We start from the raw sequence: 26,014 nt of genomic DNA, 5'->3' as shown, positions 1-26,014 counted from the left end.
TACTAAAGCTGAACATGTCCTGTAACTATCACTTGCTTTTTTTGTTTTCAATTACTTTTCAATGCATAAAACCTGCACAAAATGTTTTATTAAATGTCATCTTTTCTATACATTAAAACTGAAACTGCTAAATTAACAATGTAGAATTTCCAAGAAGTCCATAACATTCCAGTAAAGCCCTCCCTTTTTTTGGTCTCTTCTATATTTGGCTGTGCATCACCCCCTACTGCATCTACTCTATACTCACTAGCATGTGGCACTGGCAGTAATCCAGAGATTACAACCTTTGAGGTCCTGCATGGACCTGATGTGGCCAATAGAGAGAGAACATTTTAAAGTATCAAGGCATGATGCACTTGATATAGAAAAGGACATTACCCGTGTGTTCAATTTATCCTGATTATTGTAATGGTCAGAGAAAGACAGTTGTAGGGCTAGGAAAAAACTTAACTATCAAGAGCGGCTGCAGGATATTTTGAAGGGGGAAGGTGAACAGTCAGAGGTAGTGGTTCACAATACCAACAACATAGGTAGAAAGAGGGATGAGGTCCTACAACCAGAATTTAGGGAGCAGGACCTCAGGTTGTAAGCTCTGGATTACTGTTGGCGCCACATGCTAGCGAGTATAGAGTAGATGAATGCATGGCTGAAGAGATAGTGCAGGAGGGAGGGCTTTATCACTGGGTCTGTTTCTGGCGAAGGTGCGATCTGTACAAGTCAGACGGGTTGCATCTGAACCAGAACGGGACCAACATCCTTACAGGGAGGTTTGCTAGTGCTGTTGGGGGGTGATGCACAGCCAAATATAGAAGAGAAACTAAGTCAGTCTGGCAGACAGAGCAAATATAGACCTGTTAAGGCACAAGCAAATTTTGCAAGGTTGGATTGCATCTATTTTAACGCAAGGAGTCTTACAAGTAAGGCAGATGAATTGAGGGTGTTAATTAACACATGGGAATATGATATTATTGTTGTCACAGAGACATGGTTGAGGGGATAAAAGAGGTGATATTGCACTATTGATCAAGGAGTCAATTACTGCAGTAAGGAAGGCTGATATCTTGGAAGGTTCCTCAAATGAAGCCATATGGTAGAACTTAAAAACAAAAAGGAGGTAATCACTTGGTTGGAAGTGTACTACAGGCCTTCAAACAGTCAGGGAGACATAGAGAGACAGATATGTAGGCAAATCTCAGGTGTAATAATAGTAGGGAATTTCAACTTCCCCACTATTAACTGGGATAGTCTTAGTGCAGCCAGGAGAGCTTTTTGAGCCAGTACGTAGATAGTCCTACAAGATAAGGGGTGGTACTGGACCTAATCTTAGGGAACAAAGCTGGACAAGTGGTAGAAGTGTCAGTGGGGGTGCATTTTGGGGATAGTGACCATTACTCTAAGACTTAAAGTAGTTATGGAAAAGGACAAAGATGGACTGGAACTAAAAGGTACTGAATTGGGGGAAGGCTGATTTCAATATGATAAAACAGGATCTGGCCAAACTGGACTGGGAGCAACTACTTGTAGGAAAGTCTATATCAGACCAGTGGAAGACGTTTTGTGGAACAGGCGCCATGTGCCAGTGCAGTGCCGAGTGGTTGCGTTGTCAGCAAACACAGCCTAGAATATAAAAGCAGGGACATTATGATGGAGCTGTATAAAACACTAGGTAGGCCACAGCTGGAGTAGTGTACAGTTCTGGTCACCACACCAATGGAAGAATGTGATTGCACTGGAGAGGGTGCAGAGGAGATTCACCAGGATATTGCCTGGGCTGGAGCATTTCAGTTATGAAGAGAGACTGGATAGGCTAGGGTTGTTTTCCTTAGAGCAGAGAAGGTCTGATTGAGGTTATATAATATTATGAGGGGCATTGATAGTATAGGTAGGAAGAACCTTTTTCCCTTATCGGCGATGTCAATAGTTTTAAGGTGAGCAGGAGGATTTGAGGAAAAAATTTTCACCTAGAGGATGGTTGGAATCTGGAACACACTGCCTGAAGTGGTGGTAGAGGCAGGAATCCTCACAACATACAAGGCTACAGGCCAATGTGATTAGAATAGATAGGTGCTTGATGGCTGGCGTGGACACAATGGGCCAAAAGGCCAGTTTCTGTGCTGTATAACTCTATGACTATCCACAAGATCGATACAGGTAGACAGCTGGAGAATCAAAGTCCATGTATGTTGCTATCATGATTAGGCAAGTTAGAATCAAGGAAGGGGTATTGGTACTGTAGTCAGCACTGTACCTGGAATAGAAAGGACCACCAGTTCACAGAAACACTTAGTAAAAATGATGCAGAACCTGACTGGAGAATGTAGGAAATACAATAGCTAGGCAACCACTCATGGTTCCAAACTCTACTACGATACTAACCCAAGCCATGGGATTAGGAGTGGAACTCATCATGCTTTGCTACTTCTGCATCAAGCGCATTACAAGACCCACAGCGTAGAGCTCACAGCTTTTCCTAATGTAAAACAATTAATGAGGGGTCGATAAGGATATCTTCCCTTCACCTGGGGGAATTGTAAGGTTAGTAGATTACGAGAAGATTAGAACCAGAGTACTAACTGTTAAAATCTAGATATCATAAACTAGCAATTAACTTTATTAGAACCCTTTGTAGTATGGTAATGTGGGAAAATATAGGAAATAGGGCACAGTATAGACAAGATATCAAGGTAGAGGGGTACTGGGACATTCTCAAGTTTTAAAATTCTTACTTGCAGTTAAACAGTGAGACCTTCAGAGTGAATAAAATGTAGATTTGTCTTATAATGAGACAAGGAACCTCAGAATGTAAAAGCATGCAATACAATAATCAACACAAAGGGGTATTACCTACATATCTGAAAGGTTAGCAACAGCCAAAGTGTGATCTTTGGTTACTAAAGACATCCTTTAAACACAAAGCTAAAGATGATTGGGAGAAGGGAGGGTTAATTGGAAAGCAGCCAAAATAAAAAATGCCTTGTCTGTGTCCCTATAAGACAGAGAACTTTCAAAGAAACTAGCCAAGTACTCTATCGTCCGCTCTCAAATATGGGTACAATCTATGTTACACTGTTAGAGTTTATCTGAAAACTCTAATAAACTTGTCCTTACCATTATCTCAATAAAGTCAATTCACGAGGCCATAAACCCCCCACTATCTAATCTTACAACCCTATCTACATATCCTATTAATGAATCTATACTTAGAATGGTTTTCCTAACTAGATCATCTATTCTGTAACTTCAGCCCAAATTGCCTTCACTCACCTCATTGCAAAAAAATGCAGTATTTTGTGCCTGTTAAAGGTCTATGAAACAACTACCTAATTCAATACTTGTGGCTTCAACTAGCTGACAGGTTTGCTTATAGATAACCCAACCTTGAACTCTTAACTACAATAAATTTTTTGCAATTTGGAACAGGCCAATGTTTAGATGTACATATCCAACATACAGAAGTTCATCATATGGGGAGAAAAATCAGTGCATAATGAAAGATCACATCTCCTGCCATAAAGAAGCTAATGAAGAAAAACAACCAGATATTTAACACTTTACAAATTTATTTGAACTTGAATACAATAAAAATAGTTTGTATTTGTGCAAGAGTTCCTGTGGGTCAAACAGCCTGTATAAAGACATAAATTTACTTGAGTTAAAGCAGTTGCATAAATGTTGATCTGTGACTGTAATATCAACACTGCATGGCATAAATGCCATTCCATGAGAATGTCACATTGCATGAGTCATTTTCATATGCTTGCTTTTCATAATGTTGCAAGAAACATTAAAGTGCAATAGTTTTTAAGCACAATGGCAAAATTGTGGCCCAAGTGCTCGTTGTGCCCCAATTTCTGAATACAAGCCTCGAGTTTTATGGCAACTTTAGTTGGCTAAAACACCACAAAGTAAATTTGGGAGTATCCCTGCTACATATACTAATTCCCCCACCGTTTGCAAATAAAGTTAATTGAATTAAAATTGTGCAATATAGTGAGTGATACAAATCATGATACAACAGCAGTTATACAGAATTTTAAACTTTACCCATTTACATTCTTAAAAATAGACATCTTTATATACCTACATTCCTCCCTTACCTTAGCACCACAGGATTTTTAGTACAAAGTTTTCAAGCCTAAAAGCTATATTTTCCTGAAATAACCTTTGACTGAACTTTGGAAGAACAAGGTATTATGGCCATTTACAATATGCAATAGTTTTAGGAAAGTCAGAAAGATTAAATGCTTTGATTTACAACACTCAGTATCAGCCATTTATATAAAAAGCAAACTATACTTATTTTATTACAGTTGTCTAAATATAGATTTGCTATCACACAAAAGAAATCTCAAATTAAAACAAAGATAGATACACTGAGTCCTTTGCTCACTTGCATCCAGTTTTCTAAAATTCATTCCAAATGGTGAAAGTCAAGGATAAAGTGGGTTTCAAAAGCTTCTGGTTACTGCTGCTGAGAACCCTGTGTATTTTTTTTAAAAAAGTAAAATAAAATCAATTATATAGTAGGTTTAATTAAAGAAAAATTAATATCTTTACATGAAGTGAAAAATAGGTTTTTATATAGACCTCTAGTTGTTTTAGTGAACAATATGCATTACTATAGGGATAGATTTTACAAATTAGTGTTCCAAGTACAGAACAAAGAACAGCACAGGAACAGGACATTCAGCCCTCCAAGCCTGCGCTGATCTTGATGCCTGTCTAAACTAAAACCTTCTGCACTTCCAGGGTCCGTATCCCTCTATTCCCATCCTATTCATGCATTTGTCGAGATGCCTCTTAAACATCTCTATCGTACCCATTTCCACCACCTTCCCCCGGCAGCAAGTTCTAGGCACTCACCACCCTCTGTGTAAAGAACTTGCCTCGCACCTTAAACCTATGTCCGCTAGTAACTGACTCTTCCACCCTAAGAAAAAGCTTCTGACTATCCACTCTGTCCATGCCACTCATAACTTTGTAAACCTCTATCATGTCACCCCTCCAGTGAAAACAATCCGAGTTTATCCAACCTCTCCTCATAGCTAATACCCTCCAGAACAGGCAACATCCTGGTAAACCTCTTCTGTACCCTCTCCATAGCCTCCACATCCTTTTGGTAGTGTGGCAACCAGAATTGCACGCAATATTCTAAGTGCGGCCTAACTCAGGTTCTGTACAGCTGCAGCATGACTTGCCAATTTTTATGCTGTATGCCTTCTTGACAACCTTATCCACCTGCGTTGCCACTTTCAGTGACCTGTACGCCCAGATCTCTCGGCCTGTCAATACTCCTAAGGGTTCTGCCATTTACTCTATACTTCCCACCTGTATTAGATCTTCCAAAATGCATTACCTCACATTTGTCCGGTTTAAACTCCATCTGCCATTTCTCCGCCCAAGTCTCCAACTGATCTATATCCTGCTGTCTCCTCTGACAATCCTCATCACTATCCGCAACTCCACCAACCTTTGTGTCGTCCGCAAACTTACTAATCAGACCAGCTACATTTTCCTCCAAATCATTTATACATAATACAAACAGCAAAGGTCCCAGCGCTGATCCCTGCGGAACACCACTAGTCACAGCCCTCCATTCAGAAAAGCACCCTTCCACTGCTACACTCTATCTTCTATGACTGAGCCAGTTCTGTATCCATCTTGCCAGCTCACGTCTGATCCCATGTGACATCACCTTTTGTACCAGTCTGCCATGAGGGACCTTGTCAAAGGCTTTACTGAAGTCCATATAGACAACATCCACTGCCCTTCCTTCATCAATCATCTTCGTCACTTCAAGAAATTCGATCAAGTTAGTGATACACGACCTCCCCTTCACAAAACCATGCTGCCTCTCGCTAATAAGTTCATTTGTTTGCAAATGGGAGTAAATCCTATCCCTAAGAATCCTCTCTAATAATTTCCCTACCACTGACGTAAGGCTCACCGGCCTATAATTTCTTGGATTATCCTTTGCTACCCTTCTTAAACAAAGGAATAACATTGGCTATTCTCCAGTCCTCTGGGACCTCACCTGTGGCCCATGAGGATGCAAAGATTTCTGTCAAGGTTCCAGCAATTTCTTCCCTTGCCTCCCTCTGAATTCTGGGGTAGATCCCAATCAGGCCGTGGGGACTTATCTACCTTAATGCTTTGCAAGATGCCCAACACCACCTCCTTTTTGATAACGACATGACCCAGACTATCTACACTCCCTTCCCTAGACTCATCATCCACCAAGTCCTTCTCTTTGGTGAATACTGATGCAAAGTACTCATTTCGTACCTCGCCCATTTCCTCTGGCGCCCCACATAGATTCCCTCCTCTGTCCTTGAGTGGATCAACCCTTTCCCTGGCTACCCTCTTGCTCTTTATATACGTAGAAAAAGCCTTTGGATTCTTCTTAATCCTGTTTGCCAATGACTTTTCATGACCCCTTTTAGCCCTCCTGACAACTTGCTTAAGTTCCTTCCTACTTTCTTGATATTCCTCAAGGGCTTCGTCTGTTCCCAGCCTTCTAGCCCTTACGAATGCTTCCTTTATCTTTTTGACTAGGCTCACAATATCCCTCGTTATCCAAGGTTCTTGAAACTTGCCAAACTTCTCCTTCTTCCTCACAGGTACATGCCGGTCCTGGATTCTAATCAACTGACGTTTGAAAGACTCCCAAATGTTGATTTACCCTCAAACAGCCGCCCCCAATCTAAATTCTCCAGTTCTTGCTTAATATTGTTACAATTAACCTTCCCCCAATTTAGCACCTTCACCCGAGGATTACTCTTATCCTTATCCACAAGTACCTTAAAACTTACGGAATCATGGGAGAGGGGGAGAAGAGGGGGAGAAGAGGGTGGGGTGGGGGTAGGAGAAGACGATGGCCGGGGGGGGGGGTGGCGGAGAAGAGAAAGAGAAGACGACTGGGGCAGGAGAGAGAGAGAGGGGGTGGGGGGAGAGAGACACAGTGAGGGAGCGGGAGAGAGAGACAGAGAGGGGGAGGGGGAAGAGAGACACAGAGAGGGGGAGGGGGAGAGAGACACAAAGAGGGGGAGGGGGAAGAGAGACACAAAGAGGGGGAGGGGGAGAGAGACACAAAGAGGGAGAGGGGGAGGGGGAGAGAGACACAAAGAGGGGGAGGGGAGGGAGAGAGAGACACAGAGAGGGAGGGGGAGAGAGAGAGAGAGAAAGAGGGGGAGGGGGAGAGAGACACAGTGAGGGAGCGGGAGAGAGAGACAGAGAGGGGGAGGGGGAAGAGAGACACAGAGAGGGGGAGGGGGAGAGAGACACAAAGAGGGGGAGGGGGAAGAGAGACACAAAGAGGGGGAGGGGGAAGAGAGACACAAAGAGGGGGAGGGGGAGAGAGACACAAAGAGGGAGAGGGGGAGGGGGAGAGAGACACAAAGAGGGGGAGGGGGAGAGAGACACAAAGAGGGGGAGGGGGAGAGAGACACAAAGAGGGGGAGGGGGAGAGAGACACACAGAGAGGGAGGGGGAGAGGGAACAGGGAACTATAGGCCAGTTAGCCTGACATCAGTTGTGGCGAAAGTGCTGGAATCTATTATTAAGGAAGTCTTAACAATGCACCTAGAAAAGCATAGTATGATTAGAACAAATCAGCATGGTATTACCAAAGGGAAATTCTGTTTGATAAATTTAAGTTTTTTGAGGATGTAACCAGTAGGGTAAAGGGAAAAGAGTAGATGTATACTTTTAATTCCAAAAGGCATTCGATAAGGTGCCACACAAAAGGTTTATACACAAGACAAGAGGTGATGGAGTTGGGGTGATATATGAGCATACGTAGAGGATTGGCTAACAGACAGGATGCAGAGGGTAGGGATAAATAGGATATTTTCAAGTTGGCAGGCTGTGAATGATGGAGTGTCGAAAGGATCAGTGCTGGGGCCTCAACTTTGTACAATCTATATTAATGACTTAGACGAAGAGACAGAGTAATGTATCCAAGTTTGCTGACGATACAAAGCTAGGTGGGAATGCAAGCTGTGAAGAGGCCACAAACCGACTGTGAAGAGATATAGACAGGTTAAGTGAGTGGACAACAAGGTGGCAGATGAAGTATAATGTGGTGAAGTATGCGATTATTCACCCTGGGCATAGGAACAGAAAAGCAGAATTTTTTTTTTTTTTTTTAAAGGCATGAAACTTATAAATGCTGATGTTCAGAGACTTGGGTATACTCATACAAAGAACACAAAACATTAGCATGCAGGTACTGCAAGTAATTGGGAAAGCAAATGGCATGTTGCTCTTTATTGCAAGGGGACTGGAGTCCAAGAATAAAGAAGTTTTGCTACAATTGTACGGGGCTTTGGTGAGACAACACCTGGAGTACTGCATGCAGTTTTGGTCTCTATATTTAAGGAAACTTGCATTGGAGGGAAGGTTTACTAGATGGGTCTTTGGGATGAGAGGGTTGTCCTATAATGAGAGGCTGAGTAAATTGGCTCTATATTCTCGGGCGTTTCAAAGAATGAGAGATGATCTCATTGAAACATTCAAGATTATGAAGGGGCTCGACAGGGTCGATACTGAGAGCTTGTTTCCCCTGGCTGGGGAATCTGGTAAAAGGGGACACAGTTTCAGGATATGGACTGATCACTTAGGACTGTGATGCAGAAGAGTTTCTTCACTACCCCAGAGGGTTGTGGATGCGCCATCATTGAATATATTTAAGGCAGAGATAGATTTTTGGTCTCTCAGGGAATCAAGTGATATGGGGAGCAGGCGGTAAAGTGAAGTTGAAGCCCAATATCACTCTTAATCATACTGAATGGTGGAGCAGGTTCAACTGGCCGTATGGTCTACTCCTGCTCCGATGCAAGACTAACTATAGTTGTTGCAAGACCTAGGAAAATAATGAATAAGCTTAAATTTTAAAAGTTCTCCCCTTACCATGAGAAAAGTTATGAGGGGAAAGAAGAGTAAGATCCCATCTCCCTTTTGTGGAAACTGTTTCTTCACGCTGAAGATCCAAAATTTTCACAACAGTGCCATGAACAGACCCATTTATGCATATGATTAGCAGTCCAAATGTTTAGGTTCTAGGATGTTTGACTTTTCAATTCTCAAAAGGAAATCTTGTCAGATGAAGTTAGTTGAGATGAACCACCTTCCCCCGCCCCCTCCCACCAGAAAACAAGTATTCAAAATTAAACATCAGTTGTGATGAATTAAACTGATATAGCTTGATCACCTTATATATCTCCAAAAATGACTTCAGTGGCAACTTGAAGATTCCCAACTAACTTCTGTACTTTAGCAATCAAGATCTCACTCTGGATGCTAACCATTATTCTGGTTACACCTTTTCCTACCATTATCTCCAAGAATTCCAGATATTATTGCTTACCATTGTGAAACAAAGTAATACAAGTAAAACAGAACATTAAAAATTAGGACACACAGACTGTTCTAGACACTCACAGAATTGCTTCGTTTCCTTTTCCAGCAGTCTGGATTAAGGCGTTTTTGTTCCTCTGCCAGAGCCTTGGCTTCCAATGTATAAATTCTCCTCTCTTCATTTTTCATCATTTTCCACTTGTCACCTAAAATTACACTGATGGCCCTGCAATATATACACAAGTGTATCACTGGACCAAGATATAACATTCAACAAATACCTAATTTATAATATGTTTCTGATTAAACACAAAATCTGATCATACCAGTTTCTATTACCACAAAACTATCAATATTCCAGTGAATAACTATATTCATGTAAATAATTCTTTATGCCCTACCACATGGATTACATCGTGGCTCTTAATTTTAGTTGGGCAAGTAGTATTTTCCTTAACGGCCAAAAAGATACACTTTTACAAGTTCTGAGTTTGACATCTTTAAGATTATTGTATATTGAGCACAGTAACTGCACAGTTAAAAACAATGATTTCCAACCTGAAGAACACATTCTAAATCCATCAACTGTTGACATTTTAACTCATTTTGCTGTGTTCTTTTTAAACGTGTTTTAATTCTGGTTAAATGAATACTATACCGCTCCACGGCATATCATCTCAGCTGGGAAACTGGGACAGGACCAATCTCACCCTGCAGTAATCTATGCCTTGACATCCAATCACCTAAGGTCTATAACTGCCATCAATACAAATCAGTTTGAGGATCAGAGTTCCACCCTGCAGCCTGGCAGAAACTATGCCAAGGAAAGATCAATGGAAAATCATTGGGGAAGTCCAGTTGATCCAAGAACAAAAGCATTTTTAGGTCCAGAACATAGGGCAATAAGCTCATCCCATTTTAATTAACTGTTATTACATTTATCCTCCCATCACATGGTGGAAAAACACAACAGTCCTGTTCCCAAATGCTGGCATCATTACTGTTAGTTTAAGTGGCACTCTATAACCGATTACCAAGAAATAAACCGGTAGAGTAGATAATTTGCATTTACTAATCTATCACAATGCATTAACAGTTTTTGTGAAAGTCATCTTCAAAGAAACTGCTCACCATAGCAGCATAGTAACTGAAAGATGATTATATCCCTTAATTCAAAATAAACACCACAACAGTATTTATTAAAAGGAACAGATAACCAAGGGTGAATACAAGGCCACTGCAAATCCAAAGTGCAGAAGTCAATCATTTCAAATCAATCTTCATTCTCATTGCTTAAGTCATCTGAACACTAACATTCCAATAGGTCTGGTATCCATTATTTGCTTACAACCTAACGGCCAAATATTTTTTCCGGCTTCTGTTCAACAATTGCAGTATTGGAATTGTTCAATACTACAACAATACAAGTTAAAAAATAGCCTCAACAGTAAGTTACAATGCCACAACTATTAAAGCAGTAGCTATACAGAATGCAAAAATGGCTCTGTAATGACCTCTAGTGGTATGGCAATAAATATGTTGGAAGTTTCATATAATAGGTTCAAAAACTGGATAGGTCTAGTCTGACCTGCTTGTAATATAAGCAAGTTAGAAGCCATAAGTGTCGTATGTTTGAACTACTGAGTTTATATCAAGGCAGATTACCTATTTGGGAAGGTTCTTCATTCTTTGAATTACATGCATTCTGCACACATCATAGGAGCACAAGTCAGCTTGATGCTTTCTGAGGGAATCACATGCTAAGCAAGATACAGACAGATGATGCAGCATGTGGTTTCCTACTTCAGTAATTTAGAATTAGAACATTACAGCGCAGTACAGGCCCTTCGGCCCTCGATGTTGCGCCGACCTGTGAAACCATCTGACCTACACTATTCCATTTTCATCCATATGTCTATCCAATGACCACTTAAATGCCCTTAAAGTTGGCGAGTCTACTACTGTTGCAGGCAGGGCGTTCCACGCCCCTACTACTCTCTGAGTAAAGAAACTCTGACATCTGTCCTATATCTATCACCCCTCAACTTAAAGCTATCTTCGAAGTCATGTATGAAAAAAACTCAAATATATTCACCATTTTGGTCTGAAATTATCCTTAACACTAACACCCCCCACTCCTAAAAACTAAGTGTCTATAACTGACAGGGAAAGCTGAGTGGAATTATGGTTGCTGTAAAGTGCACATCATTTGAAGAATAAAAAACACCCTCTAAGCTGGTGTTTCTTCAGCACCAACCAATGCACACGTGTGCTCAACACCACCAAACTGGGTGATGTGAAATCATCAACCTGAAACATAAATCCTACCTTCCTCTCTCCACAAATGCTACATGACCTCCTGAGTGTTTCCAGTATTCTCGCAATACTAAACTGGGTATATCTAGATTTCTTACATTTACTGCGCTTTTCTATCATTTTGTAAACAATATGAGGAAACATGGTACAGCTGTTACTTGCAGTTATGTTTCACAAACCCAAGGCAAATTGGGCAAGTTGTAATACAATGCTTGGGTGGTTTGTACTACTGTGAACATGAGTAATCGTGCATTGACAATTGTGTTTTTCACAGCATTTGAAGTTTATAGTAGATGCTGGTAAAGATAAACTGCTACTATTATGGAGGTTTTTGTTTTAATTGCAAAGTTAGCCCCAAAGGATGTACTGTATGATCATAGGCCATACTCTAAGAGCAAAATTGCAGAGCACAAACACCAACAAAGACCTGTTGGGCTGAATGGCCTGTTTTTGTGCAGTAAATTCTATGCCTGTAATATGTAAAATTGTCTCTCAGCCCCTTACATGATGTTCATTTGTTTATTCCCGCTTTATTGGTTTCGAACTAGGGAGAACCCCAGTCAGGATTAGCTCACAGCATATCTGATACATCGTCTCATCTGTCCTATTTCTGTTGAAAAAGGGTTTGGTGATGAGAAGTCGAATGCAAAGAGCAAAGAACCTTTAGCTGGGAATTGAGAAACTGGGACAAGTTCTGCAGATTTATATGACAAAGAGTAAAGTGCTACTTGGAGTAACGCTTTTCACAACATCATAACAATTTGACATGCACACTCTGTTCGTGGTTTCCACATGTGGAGAAAGAACAATATGGTATGTATTTACTGACTTACAATTAAAAAATTAGCATTGTGTATTACTTTATTCCCCAGATGTAAAAAGATGCAATTATTACCACTTGAGAGAAAAATAAATGACAGAGTAAAAACTGCCACAACAAATTTCTATGCACATTCATCCTATTTTTTTGTTGCTTCCCCATTGTTCCTTTATTTCAATTATAACCCATCAGGTGCAAGCAAAAGATGCCACTATTTGAAAAACAGCAGGGGAGTTCTTTCACTGTTCCTGGACAACATTTATGCCTTAACCAACATATTTAACAGAAGATCGGGTTACTTATTTCACTACTGTTTGTGGGACCATGTTGTGTGCAAATTGGCTGTCACGTTCCCTACACTATAACAGTGACTACACTTCAAAAGTACTTAACTAGTTGTAGAATGCTTTGGGACGTCCTGAGGTCATGAAAGACACTATATAGCTGCAAGTTCTTTCTTAACTTAAAAATGTGAAGAATGTCTATCCTGTAAGATAGAACTTTAATTTAGCGAATCATTTTCCCTCACATGGAGGCCTGCTAGAGTTTTTATTCAGACCCGAAAATTCACCAATAATGCCCTTCAGTGATTACATATGCAATCTGAAGACCTGTTTCTAAAAGTTAATATCGAGTTAAATCAGTTGATTTTTTTTTAAAAGAGAGATCCAGTAACTCATACTATTTTAATCAATAAGTCCTAAAATAAAACTTGCACACTCAATCTTTAGCATCTCCAGTTAAGTGCAGACCTGAAAGCCAGCCTCCATGGAAAGTAGAATGACTTGTTGAATCTCTTACAAAGAAGACATTCAACTACTCCTGTATAGTCACAATTTTTCAAACAAAGACAAAGCTTACATATTATAGAGAAGTTACATTTTGCAAACAGATAAAATCCGAAAGATACTGCTCCTTTTCAAACAATTCAGCTGAAAATCACACAACCTCCTTTTACTGCATCCTATAAGAATCTTTCCTCACCATTGAGTCTTTCCAACCATGCTGGTTACATGTTTCCTATTACTAACACAAAGAGATTCAGTGTTTCAGATTTTCTCAGGATAACACGGATTTTTCAAGTCCCTGCATCTTTTTGCTCTGTTGTCACCTCCAATGGAAAACAAAAATTCCAGGTAAACCTTTAGAACCAAGAAGCTGATAAACTTAATTTAATGCAATGAAGAGTACTAGATCTCTAATGTCAAAACCTTAATCTGTGCTTTGATGCCGAAAGAATTGATTTTTAAATGCTCTCCTTGCCAGCCTTCCTGGCTCACCATTCACAAATAAAAACAGAAAGTGCTGGAAATACTCAGCAGGTCTGGCAGCATCTGTGGAGAGAGAAACAGAGTTACCGTTTCAGGTCAGTGACCTTTCATCAGAACTGGTAAAGGTTAGAAATAGAATAGGTTTTAAGCACCATTCATAAAGTCCAGTTAATTTAGAACCCTATAACACAACTCCTCCCCCATACAAAGTCCCACAAACCCATCCATGTCAAGTTCCACCCTTGCTCGGTGAACCTGCAGAGTGACTTCAAAATCTTTATACTTGTTTTAAATTCCTTCACTCCACCTTATCAAAGCAATCTTCTACAACTATATGAAAATTCACTCCTTTATCTCAGGCCTATTGCTTGCTCCCAGGCACTCCACCACAGTGATTTTTCACTCACCTTGCTTCTGCTCTCTGGAATTCTTTCACAAAACCTCTCTGCCATGCTACCTCACTCCTTAATGTACTTTTGTTGAACCCTTTGAATGGTTTCTTTAAATGTTTCCCACTGTTAATTTACACAATTAACCTTAGCCAGTTCTCCCCTCATACCTTCGCAATTGGCTTTGTTTAAGATTCTTGTGTGATTGAAATGTGTCACTTTCAAACTTAACATGAAATTCAATGGTATCATGATCACTATTTCCCAGTGGATCTTTTACTATGACATTGCTTAATAACCCTGCTTCATTACACAACACGAGATCTAAGATAGCTTTATCCCGAGTCGGTTCTACAACATATTGCTCCAAGAAATTGTCAAAAAAGCACTCTACAAATTCATCTTCTGTTGCCAATTTTATTGTCCCAGTCTACATGCAGATTAAAGTCCCTACAATTAATACATTACTTATTTTTTTAAATGCTCCAATAATCTCCCATTTAATGTTCTATCCAATAACATAACTACTGTTAGGGAGCCTGTAAACTACTTCCACCAGTGTTTTCAGACTCCTGCTATTCCTAATTTCCACTGAGGCCAGATTGCTTCTTACTAATTTCCTTATGCTACCCCTCCTCCTCTGGCGTGCTGTCTGTCTCTCTGAAATATTGTGTAGCCTGGAATATTCATTTCCCAACCTGGATCTCCTTGTAACTATGTCTTGGTAACGGCAATTAAGATCGAAATCATTTACTGCTATTCGTGCCACTAATTCATCTAATTACAAATGCTTCGTGCATTCAGAAAAAGGAACTTTAATTTCATTTTTTTACCTCTATTCCCTGCAATGACCTTATTTGCCGCTGTACAATTTTTATGAAACACTCTATGTCACTTCCTGTCCCATTCTGTTGGGAGTTACCCACATCACTATCCTGCTCCAATGCCCTGACCTCTCTCTTTGGATTTCTAAATTTCCCTTTACCCACACCCTCCCCACCTCTGTTAGTTTAAAGTCCTGTCCACAGCCCTAGTTATTCATTCAATTGGCCAGGACACTGGTTCCAGACTGATTCAAATGAAGCCCATCCCAAGAGAATAGCTCCCGCTTCCCAGAGTACTGATGCCAAAACTCTGGTGAGGCCGCACCTGGAGTATTGCGTGCAGTTCTGGTCACCGCATTATAGGAAGGATGTCGAAGCTTTGGAAAGGGTGCAGAGGAGATTTACTAGGATGTTGCCTGGTATGGAAGGAAGGTCTTACGAGGAAAGGCTGAGGGACTTGGGGTTGTTTTCGTTAGAGAGAAGGAGGAGGAGAGGTGACTTAATAGAGACATACAAGATAATCAGAGGGTTAGATAGGGTGGATAGTGAGAGTCTTTTTCCTCGGATGAGGATGGCAAACACGAGGGGACATAGCTTTAAGTTGCGGGGTGAAAGATATAGGACAGATGTCAGAGGTAGTTTCTTTACGCAGAGGGTAGTAGGGGCGTGGAACGCCCTGCCTGCAACAGTAGTAGACTCGCCAACTTTAAGGGCATTTAAGTGGTCATTGGATAGACATATGGATGTAAATGGAATAGTGTAGGTCAGATGATCGGCGCAACATCGAGGGCCGAAGGGCCTGTACTGCGCTGTAATATTCTAATTCTAATTCTAATCGAAACCCCTTCTTCCCACACCACTCTTTCAGCCATGCTTTGAGATACCCAAAGGGGCAGAGGGTGCCAAATTCTAGCAGTACAGCTCACCCAAGTCCTGGCAACTCGGTCCTACTGTGCTTAAATTTATTTACTGGCTTGACCAGTCAGAATTTTATGGCCCTTTAGATATGAAAAGGACTCTACTTAGTGCTGTTGACTGATTGGCCGATAAATCCTAAAGATAGAATACCGAAGAAACATTCACATCAGCAAATTGAGACATGTCCACATTAATGGACCTGGATTATACTTTATATGCATCTTTCAAGGCTCCATGATCCATGCATAGGTGACCCACAAAACAAAAAACTACTATACATCTGCTCTCGAGTTCTCAAAAAGTAAACAGACAACATCCTGGCACCAGAAGAAATTCATGATTTCTAAAAAAAATTTTTATAAATGATGTTATATAGAAATCAAACAAAAAAAGATAATAAATGGACAGGCTAGATGGACCAATGGTCTTGCCTAGAATAAATTACTCAACTGTTTCATGTCTAAAATAGATAAATGTTCATCTGATCATTCGCTGGAGCAGTCTCAAAATGTCTTGATTCCAGTTTTCTTGAGGTGCCAGTCATAGCAGGAGTCTGAATTGTTCCAATTGGGTTTCCCCACAAATTACAAGATTATGAACCACAAGCCACACCATTAGGAGGATAGCCCATGATAGTCTGAAACTAAATACCTATGAATACAAATACATGCAAAGGCTCCAGGACAGAATTTTTATGCATGTACTGCTCAATAAGCATCAAATTCTTCCTGCATTTACACTCAATGATAAATAGGCAAGAGATGTGACCACGGTTCAATACTGACATTCAACAACTGGCATCTCATCAAAGTCAATTGGCCCCAAGATCTTGATCGAGTCACCAAGTACTTCTGATATATTCATGGCATGTGTGGGCTGACACAGCATCGGCAGATCCAAGCAATACTAACAAGATGCAATTATCCAACACATTGAAGCTAACACACTCGTTATCAATATTAAGTAGTCCCTTAATAGCATTCACCATTTTAGATTGCAGTGGTGCAATCATTTATATGCCACTTCAATGCCTAAGCTTTAACACTGAAAGTCAATGAAGCAGAACTGGATAATGCACAAGAATAGAAGGCAGCAACTCTTCATGGATCTGAGCACTGAAGTTGCAAACTCTGTAGACATGAAAGCCACTGTGTAGGTTACCCAATCCTAAAAGAGCCGAACATCTTGGTATATGCCAGTGGTAGATTCAGAAGAACAATACTGGTGCAATGTGACGTGGCAGGATGACTTCCCCAACAGCGCCATCCTTGCCAGGCCCTTTAAGAAAACTTGATGTAGTTGGGGCATGTTTTGAAAGGGGAGAAAATGAGAGAAAAGAGCAACAGAAGGATTTAGGAAGACACATAGAAAAGAAGAGGCACACAACCACTTTCCTCACTATAACAAGGAATGCAGTCAGGAATTTAAAAATACAATCCTCTATAATACTAGTTTTTTCTGACTAGTTCTTTTTTAAACTGTTATCTCAAAAATATCTTAGGAAGTTAACTATGAAAAGTAAAAATATAACTGGGAGAGCTACAGCAATCCTCTGTTTCCCCCCACAAACACAATAAACGAACAGATTGCTATAGCAAAAATCTATCTGGGTACAAAAAAGAATAGGCAGTGCTTTGTAGACATGCAACAAACAATTAATGCAACGTAATTGCTTGAGACTATTCTACTGTATTTTATAAAATCTACAAGTGTTATAAATAAAATCTACTTATTACCAACCTGTTATCCTTTCCTGGGTACATCTGAGTGTATTCAACCCTATACTTTTTGGCAAAGAGCATGAATGCATTCATTGGTCTCTTGCATTTGTTATTTGTTGGAGAAGTGGTGCTCAATGTGCTTGCAGTCCCTGAGGTTAGACTTTTATTGGATTTATTATAAGAACTACAAGGCAGGTGTGGTGATCCAGAAGGCACAGAGCCTGTGATCCATTCTGATTTCTCACAGTCTGGACTGCTGGCACTTCCACTTGTCAGGGAAGCACGACGCTGGCGAGCCATACTACTCAGTACATAAACAGCAGAGGAATCCAATGGTGTAAAATCATAGCTGTAAGACAGTGCAAAGTAATAACAGTTTTACTAAATTTACAATTAATTATTTCCAAAAAAAAGCTAGCTGCATTAAAGTAGAACGTCTGACTTGAAACGTAGGCATGTACTAGGGAATTTCCTACTGGCTTGTCATGCATAGGCTGAATTGGCTTAAATAACTGCATATAAAAATCTTGTATCTGCACGTACCTCCTTTCGAACAAATCTCTCTTTTTTGTCTTTACAATTTTCTCACCTTTAAGTCAACTTTTCCCCATTATACATTCCTGCGTCCACATCAGTAATAGAATAGTTCATGTAAACTGGTCATACTGGAACAACACATTCCCACCATTGATGGTGCTGTAGCACCTCAGTTTCGCATGCCGAGTTCCTCAGCCTGCACTGCATGGAAATTCTTACATTCCAACCAACTCTAATTCTCTCTCATTGGAAATCTCACATTTGTGCACCCTGTTCCACTTATTCCCTCCCCACCCTGCAACTAAGTTACCCTCTTGAGCACCACCTTGCAATTGTGCAGCACTGCGTGTAACCTGCTTGTTCTCTCAGCTACAGAATCAGGCATTAAATTATGGGAGGGTGCAAGAGTATCAGGGGAAATAAAATAAGACGGAATGAAAAAGTTGCATTATGGATTTCAGGATAACTGCAACTATTAGTAGGGAAACTCAGATGGAATTCTATTTTATGTTGGTCTAATAAGTTGTGATTAGCATTCTGTAGCGCCAGAACAGTTACACTGAACTTGAAATAAACTTTAAAAGGGTCTTACCGTTAGTATACCTCGAAAAAAATTCTTACGAAGAATAATGATTAATTTTAACATTTTCTTACCATTTCTTTTATATTGAAATAGCAATAATTCAATCAAGGAAATTTTCTGATACAACAGAATTTAACTAACATTTATGGCAGTTACACTTGTACTGCCAGTGTAGTGCTGGCACCATTTATACAGTACTATGAGCAGGGTCATGCATGCTTACTGTCTACTTGTAACAGTAAGGGGAGGGATTAGCAGATCTATCCACATGCACAAAGGAATATTTCCCCCATTATAATTTCCTATATCCACATTTATTATGGAAATTTGCTTGTGTAAACTTGTCACATAATTATACCCTCCTGCCAGTTTTGCATTGCCCAGCTCCTATTGCAGAGAAACTCCTATGTCCAACCAAATCTATTTCTTTGCCTGCAAACGGCCAATACATTTTCTGATGAGAGTCAACAAAGAAATTGCTAAAATGAAGATGCGAGAGAGAGGCATGATCGCTCATGACCATTGTGCCTTGCACTAAAACTATAACCCTCACAATTGTATCTACATATCAAAAAGCTTTACAGGGCTTTACCAAAGTGGTAAATATGAAAGAAAAATACACATGGACAAATAAAAATCTGAATTTTTAAAATAATTTTAGATCGAGAGATTGTACTATTATGCCAAAAGCAAGAAAAGTCCGATCTTTAAAAAAGTGCAAAGTACCTTGGCTCTTACTTGGATCTTTAAACACAACCTTGTGCCCAATTGTGCAGATTCTTATGCTTGGTGGGTGTGAAAATTAAACATTGCAAATAGCCTTGGAAAAATAGTAACCACAAAAAATGAGGTTTTCAATTATAAAATAAACCTCCATCCAAACGTAACACCTTTCTAATCCCTAAATCACAATATAACCGTTTGGACAATCACATACAAGTAAAGATACACTTGTACACTGGACAGAGACTTGTAAAAAAATTATCTTCCCACATAATGCATGGGAAAATAGTTAGTGTTTACATATAACATAACTGTTCTCATTTTATTTCACAAATTCCATTTTTAAAAGGATTCTTATTTTCTCGCTTTACTTAGGTTTTCCCAAAATTACTCAGAGGAAAAGCAGATAATCCAATACAAGGCTTCTGTTCATATTCTCCATGATGCAACTGTTAAACGTGCAAAAGAATAGTATTAAGTTAACTGCCTGATTTTTCCCTCCTCGTGAGAAATTGCCTGTTTTTTGCTTTATAGTTCCAATTGTCAACTCAGCATATGGGAAAAATGTTTGATACAAATGCATATCCCATCATTGTGTGGCAGAGCACACTGTACCACCAATGCACTGCATAACCAGTTTAACACACAGATACCAAATAAGTCTGCACTTCAATAGCTAAATTATGACTGTTTTTAGGTCATCAGCAGTGACAAATCAGTGCATCAATATACCAAAAAGGTTCCAATTTACAATAAAATAATCTTTGAACTGATAAAACTGACTAAAATATTTAGCTTTCTGATTTTTTTTTATATCGATCCTGCCTTTTAGTTCTCAAAAAACATTATACTTGATGTTAAACTTTGAAATTCCAGTGGAAGTGAAATTCCAGCTGTATCTGACAACTACCTGGTTCCAATAAAGCAAATGATTCAGAATTAAATAGTACATGAAGTCAGTCTCACTGGTCATTATAGAAGCGTCCCTGTTTTTATTAGTTCTCATACACCCTAAACATGCAACTCTATAATTTTGCATCTTTACATGATATAGAACATAGATAAATTAACCAACTAAAATCATATAAATTACTTGTAGTCCAAGGCATTCTTTTTCTAAGATTTCAGGATCCATTTTATTAAGCTAGAAACATTATCATTTGAGTCATATATACTTCTTCACCTCCTAAATGTGTCAAAAACTCCTGAATCATCAAAATTGTTGGCATCTGGATGCCCGGGAGGTAGACAGACATCTCCAACTTCCATTTCACAACACGGAATTCCATGATGAACCACTGTTAAGCTGGGGTAAAAGGAAGACCATCCTGCATTTATTGAAGAAAAAAAAACATTTGTATTCCCCATTTTGGCAGAAAAGTAATTATCTTTATCACAGTGTTGGCAATCAGCAAATAAAATAATTATTTTATTAACTGATGGTATATTTCTGACCTTTATTTTTCACATAGAAGGGATGATCCAATCGGCATTCTACAGTCAATTTCCCAACTTGCGACTTGCCAGGGTCAAAGGTTAATTTCAGTACTGAACGCCCAAAGGAAACTGTTTCTGTATGAGCCACTAACTTTAACCCTTCAGATCCATATCGACATTTCTGTGCAGCAAAACAATTACTTAACATGACATTTAGCCCGCACAAGACAGAGGGAAAATATTACCACAGTTAAGAAACATTTCCCACTCCTGAATGCTCTCCCCTCTGTGACAGTGCTCATTCATGCTATACTGATTCCAGACCTGGGATCTTCTTGGTTTATGTAACTCTATACAGAAAAAATGGTGCATATACTCAATGAATTACTGCAGAAGCTCAAAAAAATTATTTAGTTGATGGGATTATACCTTTGCAAGATGTTTATTACACCAGACATTGTTTTTTTTACAAAATATGCCCCAGAAAAATTATGAAGATGTAATTTGGTGTGCACACAATGCTACAAGAGAGGTAACTCAAAAAAGAGCCAAAATTGGTTTTCGTTCCTTGTAGTTTACAGATTTTATGTTACTGAAGTAATCTCTAGTTTCTTAAGACATGGAAGATTATTAAGCAAATAAAATTCAAAACCCAATAGAACAGCCACATTTTTTGGCCACCTGACTTTTCAGTCGCTCATATTTTTTCATTTAAAAAATGTTAAGCAAAAATATCTAGTCTCGGTGTGTGACTCAGTTTTCCTGTCTGTGCTTTGCTTTGATTGGTAGACATGTGCCAGTCAATGCACTGTCCTGGTAATTTCTACCATCGGGCTTACTTTGACAGGGAGCACACATAGAAAAGAGAGAACTCCATGTTGAAGTGTGTGCAGTCTCTCTGCAAAATCCTCAGCAGCAGCTGCCTAGATTGAAACTTCTTCCTGCTCACTCTCAGTATCTCAAGATCAGGATCACTCTATGTTCTTCAAAGAACTGCATAATCAAACAGCTCTGTGTCAATGTGCATTTTTATTTCATTATTTTCAAAACAATAGTTGGATTTTATTTTTAACCCACCCCAAGACCCTTTTCTGTTCAGCTGGAAACTGGTTTGAGAGATGGAACATTTTTAGCAGCAAAATGATATTATCCCTCGAATCCATTTGAAAAAAATGCACATAACTTGTCCATAGAATATTTGAAAGAGTGATAAACTAATTCAAATGAGTCATAATGTGTCTTCAGTCACTTAAGGGGTGGAAGACAAAAATCTGTTTCTATGGACAGCGGTCTGGCCTAGTTACCTTGAGGAAATGGAAGATTAAAATTGCTAAGTTGCTTTGGATCATCTTTCTCCATACCACCCCAACTACTATACAAGGCTGACCAGTTTACAAGTTTATAAAAAATTTAAAAAAAAAAAATATATATATATATATATATATATAAATAAAATATATACATAGTTATTTGACAAAATAAAAAAAATTTAAAGAAATAAGTTCACTTCCCATCAGTATAATGCCGGCAGTTTTAGTGTTGTGTTGCAGGATTCAGCGAATAGAACAACCAATGAAAACTCATCAGGCCCAATTCTGTCTGATTTTAGGCTCAGCAAAAGATGGCAATGCTAGTTGAATAAGTAGAACACACTTGAGAAATCTGGTTGAAAATATAGTAAAAAGACTTGGAGAAAGGCAATTAATTCCCAGGCTGTAGTTCCTGTTCAAAGTACTCCTCCCAGCTATCCCTCAAACATATAGGCCTGGAATTTGCAGTCAGTAGCGAAGCAAGGGCACTTGATGCTTACTTTGAAGAAAGCCTCGCTGAGACAGCAAGCAATCTCTGTGGCGAGAACTTTACCTCCTCACGCCTTGCAGTGGATTGCAGCGTTCTTTATTGGGGATTCCCAGCATAGAGCTGCAGAGATGTCAAGTTACCCAAGCAGTCAATCACATTAAAGAATTTTCTCTAATACAGCCAACCAGGAAATGAAAAATATTAAAATCTAATCACTTTTTAAAAATTTAACAGAGCGAAATAAAGATTGGGATATTCATGTGGGGTGAAGGCAGAAGCAGAAATATAACACAAAAAAAAATTATGTAAAAAATTTTAGTTTAAAAAAAACCTAGTAATTAACCTTAATTGAGACATTTAACAAAACTCCACAAATATGAACTTATTTTTTCAGGGCAAGAACTGCTGTTCAGCAATAGCTACTGCGCAGATAGCCATCAAAAACCCAGTACACCTGATTGAACAAGATGAAATTTTTATGGGAAGAAATCATCAACTGATTTCAACAAATATTGGCTCTAGGGGTGTCCACAGCACAGCCTGCAATTTCTAAGCTCAAATCTGTAACTAATGCTCATTAACTCCCCTTTACACATTCACAGCTGACAGTTGTTGAGACAGGGAACAGCGGCTTCCGAACTTGGACAGATTAGTGGTCTTCTGGCAGGCTTTTAAAACAGAAAATGGAAACCGCCTGAAAATCACGTATCTGTCTGAAGTTCAGAAACTGATGTTTCAGCTCTCAACAACGGTCAGGGGAGAGGGACAGAGAGAAGGGGGGGGGGGGGGGGTGTAGAGAGAGAGGGAAAAAGAGAGATGGGGCAGAGAGAGTGTGAGTGATGGAGGGTGAGCAGAGGGTGGGGTGAGGGGTTGGCAGGCCGTGGGAGAGGGCGCGAGGGGGCCGCGGGGCAGTGGGGGAAAGAGAAAGAAGGGGGACAGACAGGGGAAGGGTGAGAGAGACAGACACAGCGAAACAGGAGGGAGGGAGAGCAGTCAAGATCACTCCTGACAGATGGTCATCTACCTGGAAGTACTCCGCACCTGTACAAGAAGTGTGCGGGCAGGCGTTGACTACAGGTGCAAGCAAACAAAATGCTAGGTACCTCACTAAATCTGTGTCCAACATACTGAAGAGAAAGTAATTTAATAAATCTGTCTTCGCATTTAAAGCTTCATCACAAAAATGCACATTTGTTGTTTTGATTAATATTAAGATACATTTTTACTGCCTTTATCTTTTTAAAATTGTCTCACCAGCCCTCTATAAGACAAAAATTGTAATGTGGCCCCCTTTTAGAAACTTCAGTATATATTTTAATGGACACTTTTGTTCTGGGCTATCGACATTTCTTTTAAAATAAACCATCAATGCTTAATAATTCTCCAGTAGAACACAAATACATCACTCAGTTTTTTCACTAATGTTGCACACTGTGATGCTGTAAATCTGTTCCATCATATTTCCAGAAATGAACCTAAAATTTAAGACAAAACAAGTAGAAAATGACCACCTTTTGTGTATGGTTTTGCAAGGCTTTTTCATCCTCAGTCTTAATTTCCAGTTTTGCAAATTCTTCAACGTCCTGCCAGTCTCTAATATCACCCTTCTGGAAGCGCAGACGTGTCCCTATAACAGCAAGTAACAGTAGTTTGCACATAAGTAGAAATTCTGGAATGTACATTATACATATTATAGTTAATACATAAAAAAAACTGTAGCTGCCAAAATTATATCCCATTCTCATTTCCAACACCGATATGACTATTCCTATAAATAACTACAAAAGTTTTAACTTGAATAAATAACCATATATAAAGCCTTACCTTTCATGAAGCAATTCCATACAGTTTGGGGCCATGAGTGGGACCAGCCAAGTTCATCATCATCTGACAGAGATGACAAACAGAAGATGTCTGACTCTGATTCACTACTTACCTGTTGCAAAATAAAGGAGCAATTATTATTCTTTCACTAACTCCACAAGTAAAAATCAATGGAGGAAACAAGTATATATTTGGCACTTTCCCTTCCAACCGATTTTTACGGTATTTTGATTACTGGTAAAGTCAATTCTCAGTTCAAATTAGAAGGTATCCCTGACAGCATAATGTATATGCCTTTCAAGAATTATAATGAATAGTTGGTAATTATTATGAATACTGAAAGACTTACAATACCAATACAACTACTCTTCCCTACACAGGTAAGGCAATAAAAAGACATGTACGGATATTTACAATCTAAGTCTGATTATGTTAAATAAACATACCCTTTCTCGCTTCATAGTGGTCTGTTCTTCCCAATGACTTGTGGAGAGGTTAGTTTCACTTTGAGAGAGAGTTGGAGGAGGACGAGCATAGGAATGTAAACTTTTACTTGTGGACACTATATGCACTGGAGATCTGAAGAAAAAATGTAAATGTAACAATATACTGAAAATTAAATGTACAGGGTGACTTATTTTCTTGAGAAAACTGTCCAGACTTTGTTGGTCTAAACTTCCAATTTCCATTAAAATGAATGGAGCCACTCTGTTTCATGGGCAGTTCCTCCCTAAAACTGAAACTACCAGGGGTGGCAGGGGGTGGGGGAGGGGAAGGGGAGAAAGAGTCTGAAATGGCAGATTTTATCAGAACATTCAAAGATTTTTTTAAATTTAAAAAAGATAGCAATATTTTTAGAATTATATATTTTTTCATCGCCATCAGGAAGTAATTAAACCAACACTTTAACAGGGAAAGTAAATTTGGGGTAAGTACTTTTTATTCAAAGTATTCTCCAATTTTATAATTGGATAAATTTAATTTGGCTGTTTTTTTTTTAAAACTCTGCTTTCTTATTTCTGGGAGGCATGCAGGGTCAGCTTAGGTCTCCTCTTCTGCTTAGTTGCTTGATATTAGAGGAACATCCCCAAACAGTCTCAGGTGACTTCACTGGAAACGTGGGTGGGGGGGGGAGGAAGAGAGAGGCATATCCCAGAGTGGCTCTATTTAATACAGGAAGGGGTGGCCACAATTTAAAACTAGTCAGAGAGCTTATCGGGAGTTACTCCATTTTGGGGATGCACATACCAAGCCTGCACCATAGTTTTCAGTCGTGGCACAACTTGAGATCTGCCACTAGACAAGTCTGAAACTGCAGCTCCCACTGTTTCCAATGGAGCGGCTGAAAGATACTGGGGGCAGTCTAGCAGAAAGGTGACCTGACCTCACTTAACTGTCTGCAGTAAAACTGGCATTCCAAAAAAGTCTAAATTTTAATTCTGAGTAGCTTTCTTCACTATCAAATAAGGAAATGCTCTAAATAAAAAAATTCTT

General features: G+C 39.4%; 1 protein-coding gene across 3 annotated transcripts in view; it reads right to left on the bottom strand.

Moving 5' to 3' along the window:
* Window positions 1-3,542: 3,542 nt before the first annotated feature.
* Window positions 3,543-26,014, bottom strand: part of hbp1 (HMG-box transcription factor 1) — a 64,133-nt gene continuing 41,661 nt past the window's right edge. For all 3 annotated transcript variants that reach the window (XM_068059083.1, XM_068059084.1, XM_068059085.1), the window contains 8 exons: window positions 24,967-25,099; window positions 24,521-24,632; window positions 24,208-24,323; window positions 20,915-21,077; window positions 20,643-20,787; window positions 17,636-17,965; window positions 9,442-9,583; window positions 3,543-4,480 (listed from right to left, as the gene is read on the bottom strand). In XM_068059083.1, coding sequence (XP_067915184.1) covers window positions 4,463-4,480; window positions 9,442-9,583; window positions 17,636-17,965; window positions 20,643-20,787; window positions 20,915-21,077; window positions 24,208-24,323; window positions 24,521-24,632; window positions 24,967-25,099 — 1,159 coding nt within the window. In that variant the 3' untranslated portion in view covers window positions 3,543-4,462. The remainder of the gene's footprint in view (window positions 4,481-9,441; window positions 9,584-17,635; window positions 17,966-20,642; window positions 20,788-20,914; window positions 21,078-24,207; window positions 24,324-24,520; window positions 24,633-24,966; window positions 25,100-26,014) is intronic.

This window comes from Heterodontus francisci, chromosome 27 (genome assembly GCF_036365525.1).
Source record: "Heterodontus francisci isolate sHetFra1 chromosome 27, sHetFra1.hap1, whole genome shotgun sequence".
NCBI classification, from domain to species: Eukaryota; Metazoa; Chordata; class Chondrichthyes; order Heterodontiformes; family Heterodontidae; genus Heterodontus; species Heterodontus francisci.
This window is presented reverse-complemented; position numbering and strand designations above follow the sequence as displayed.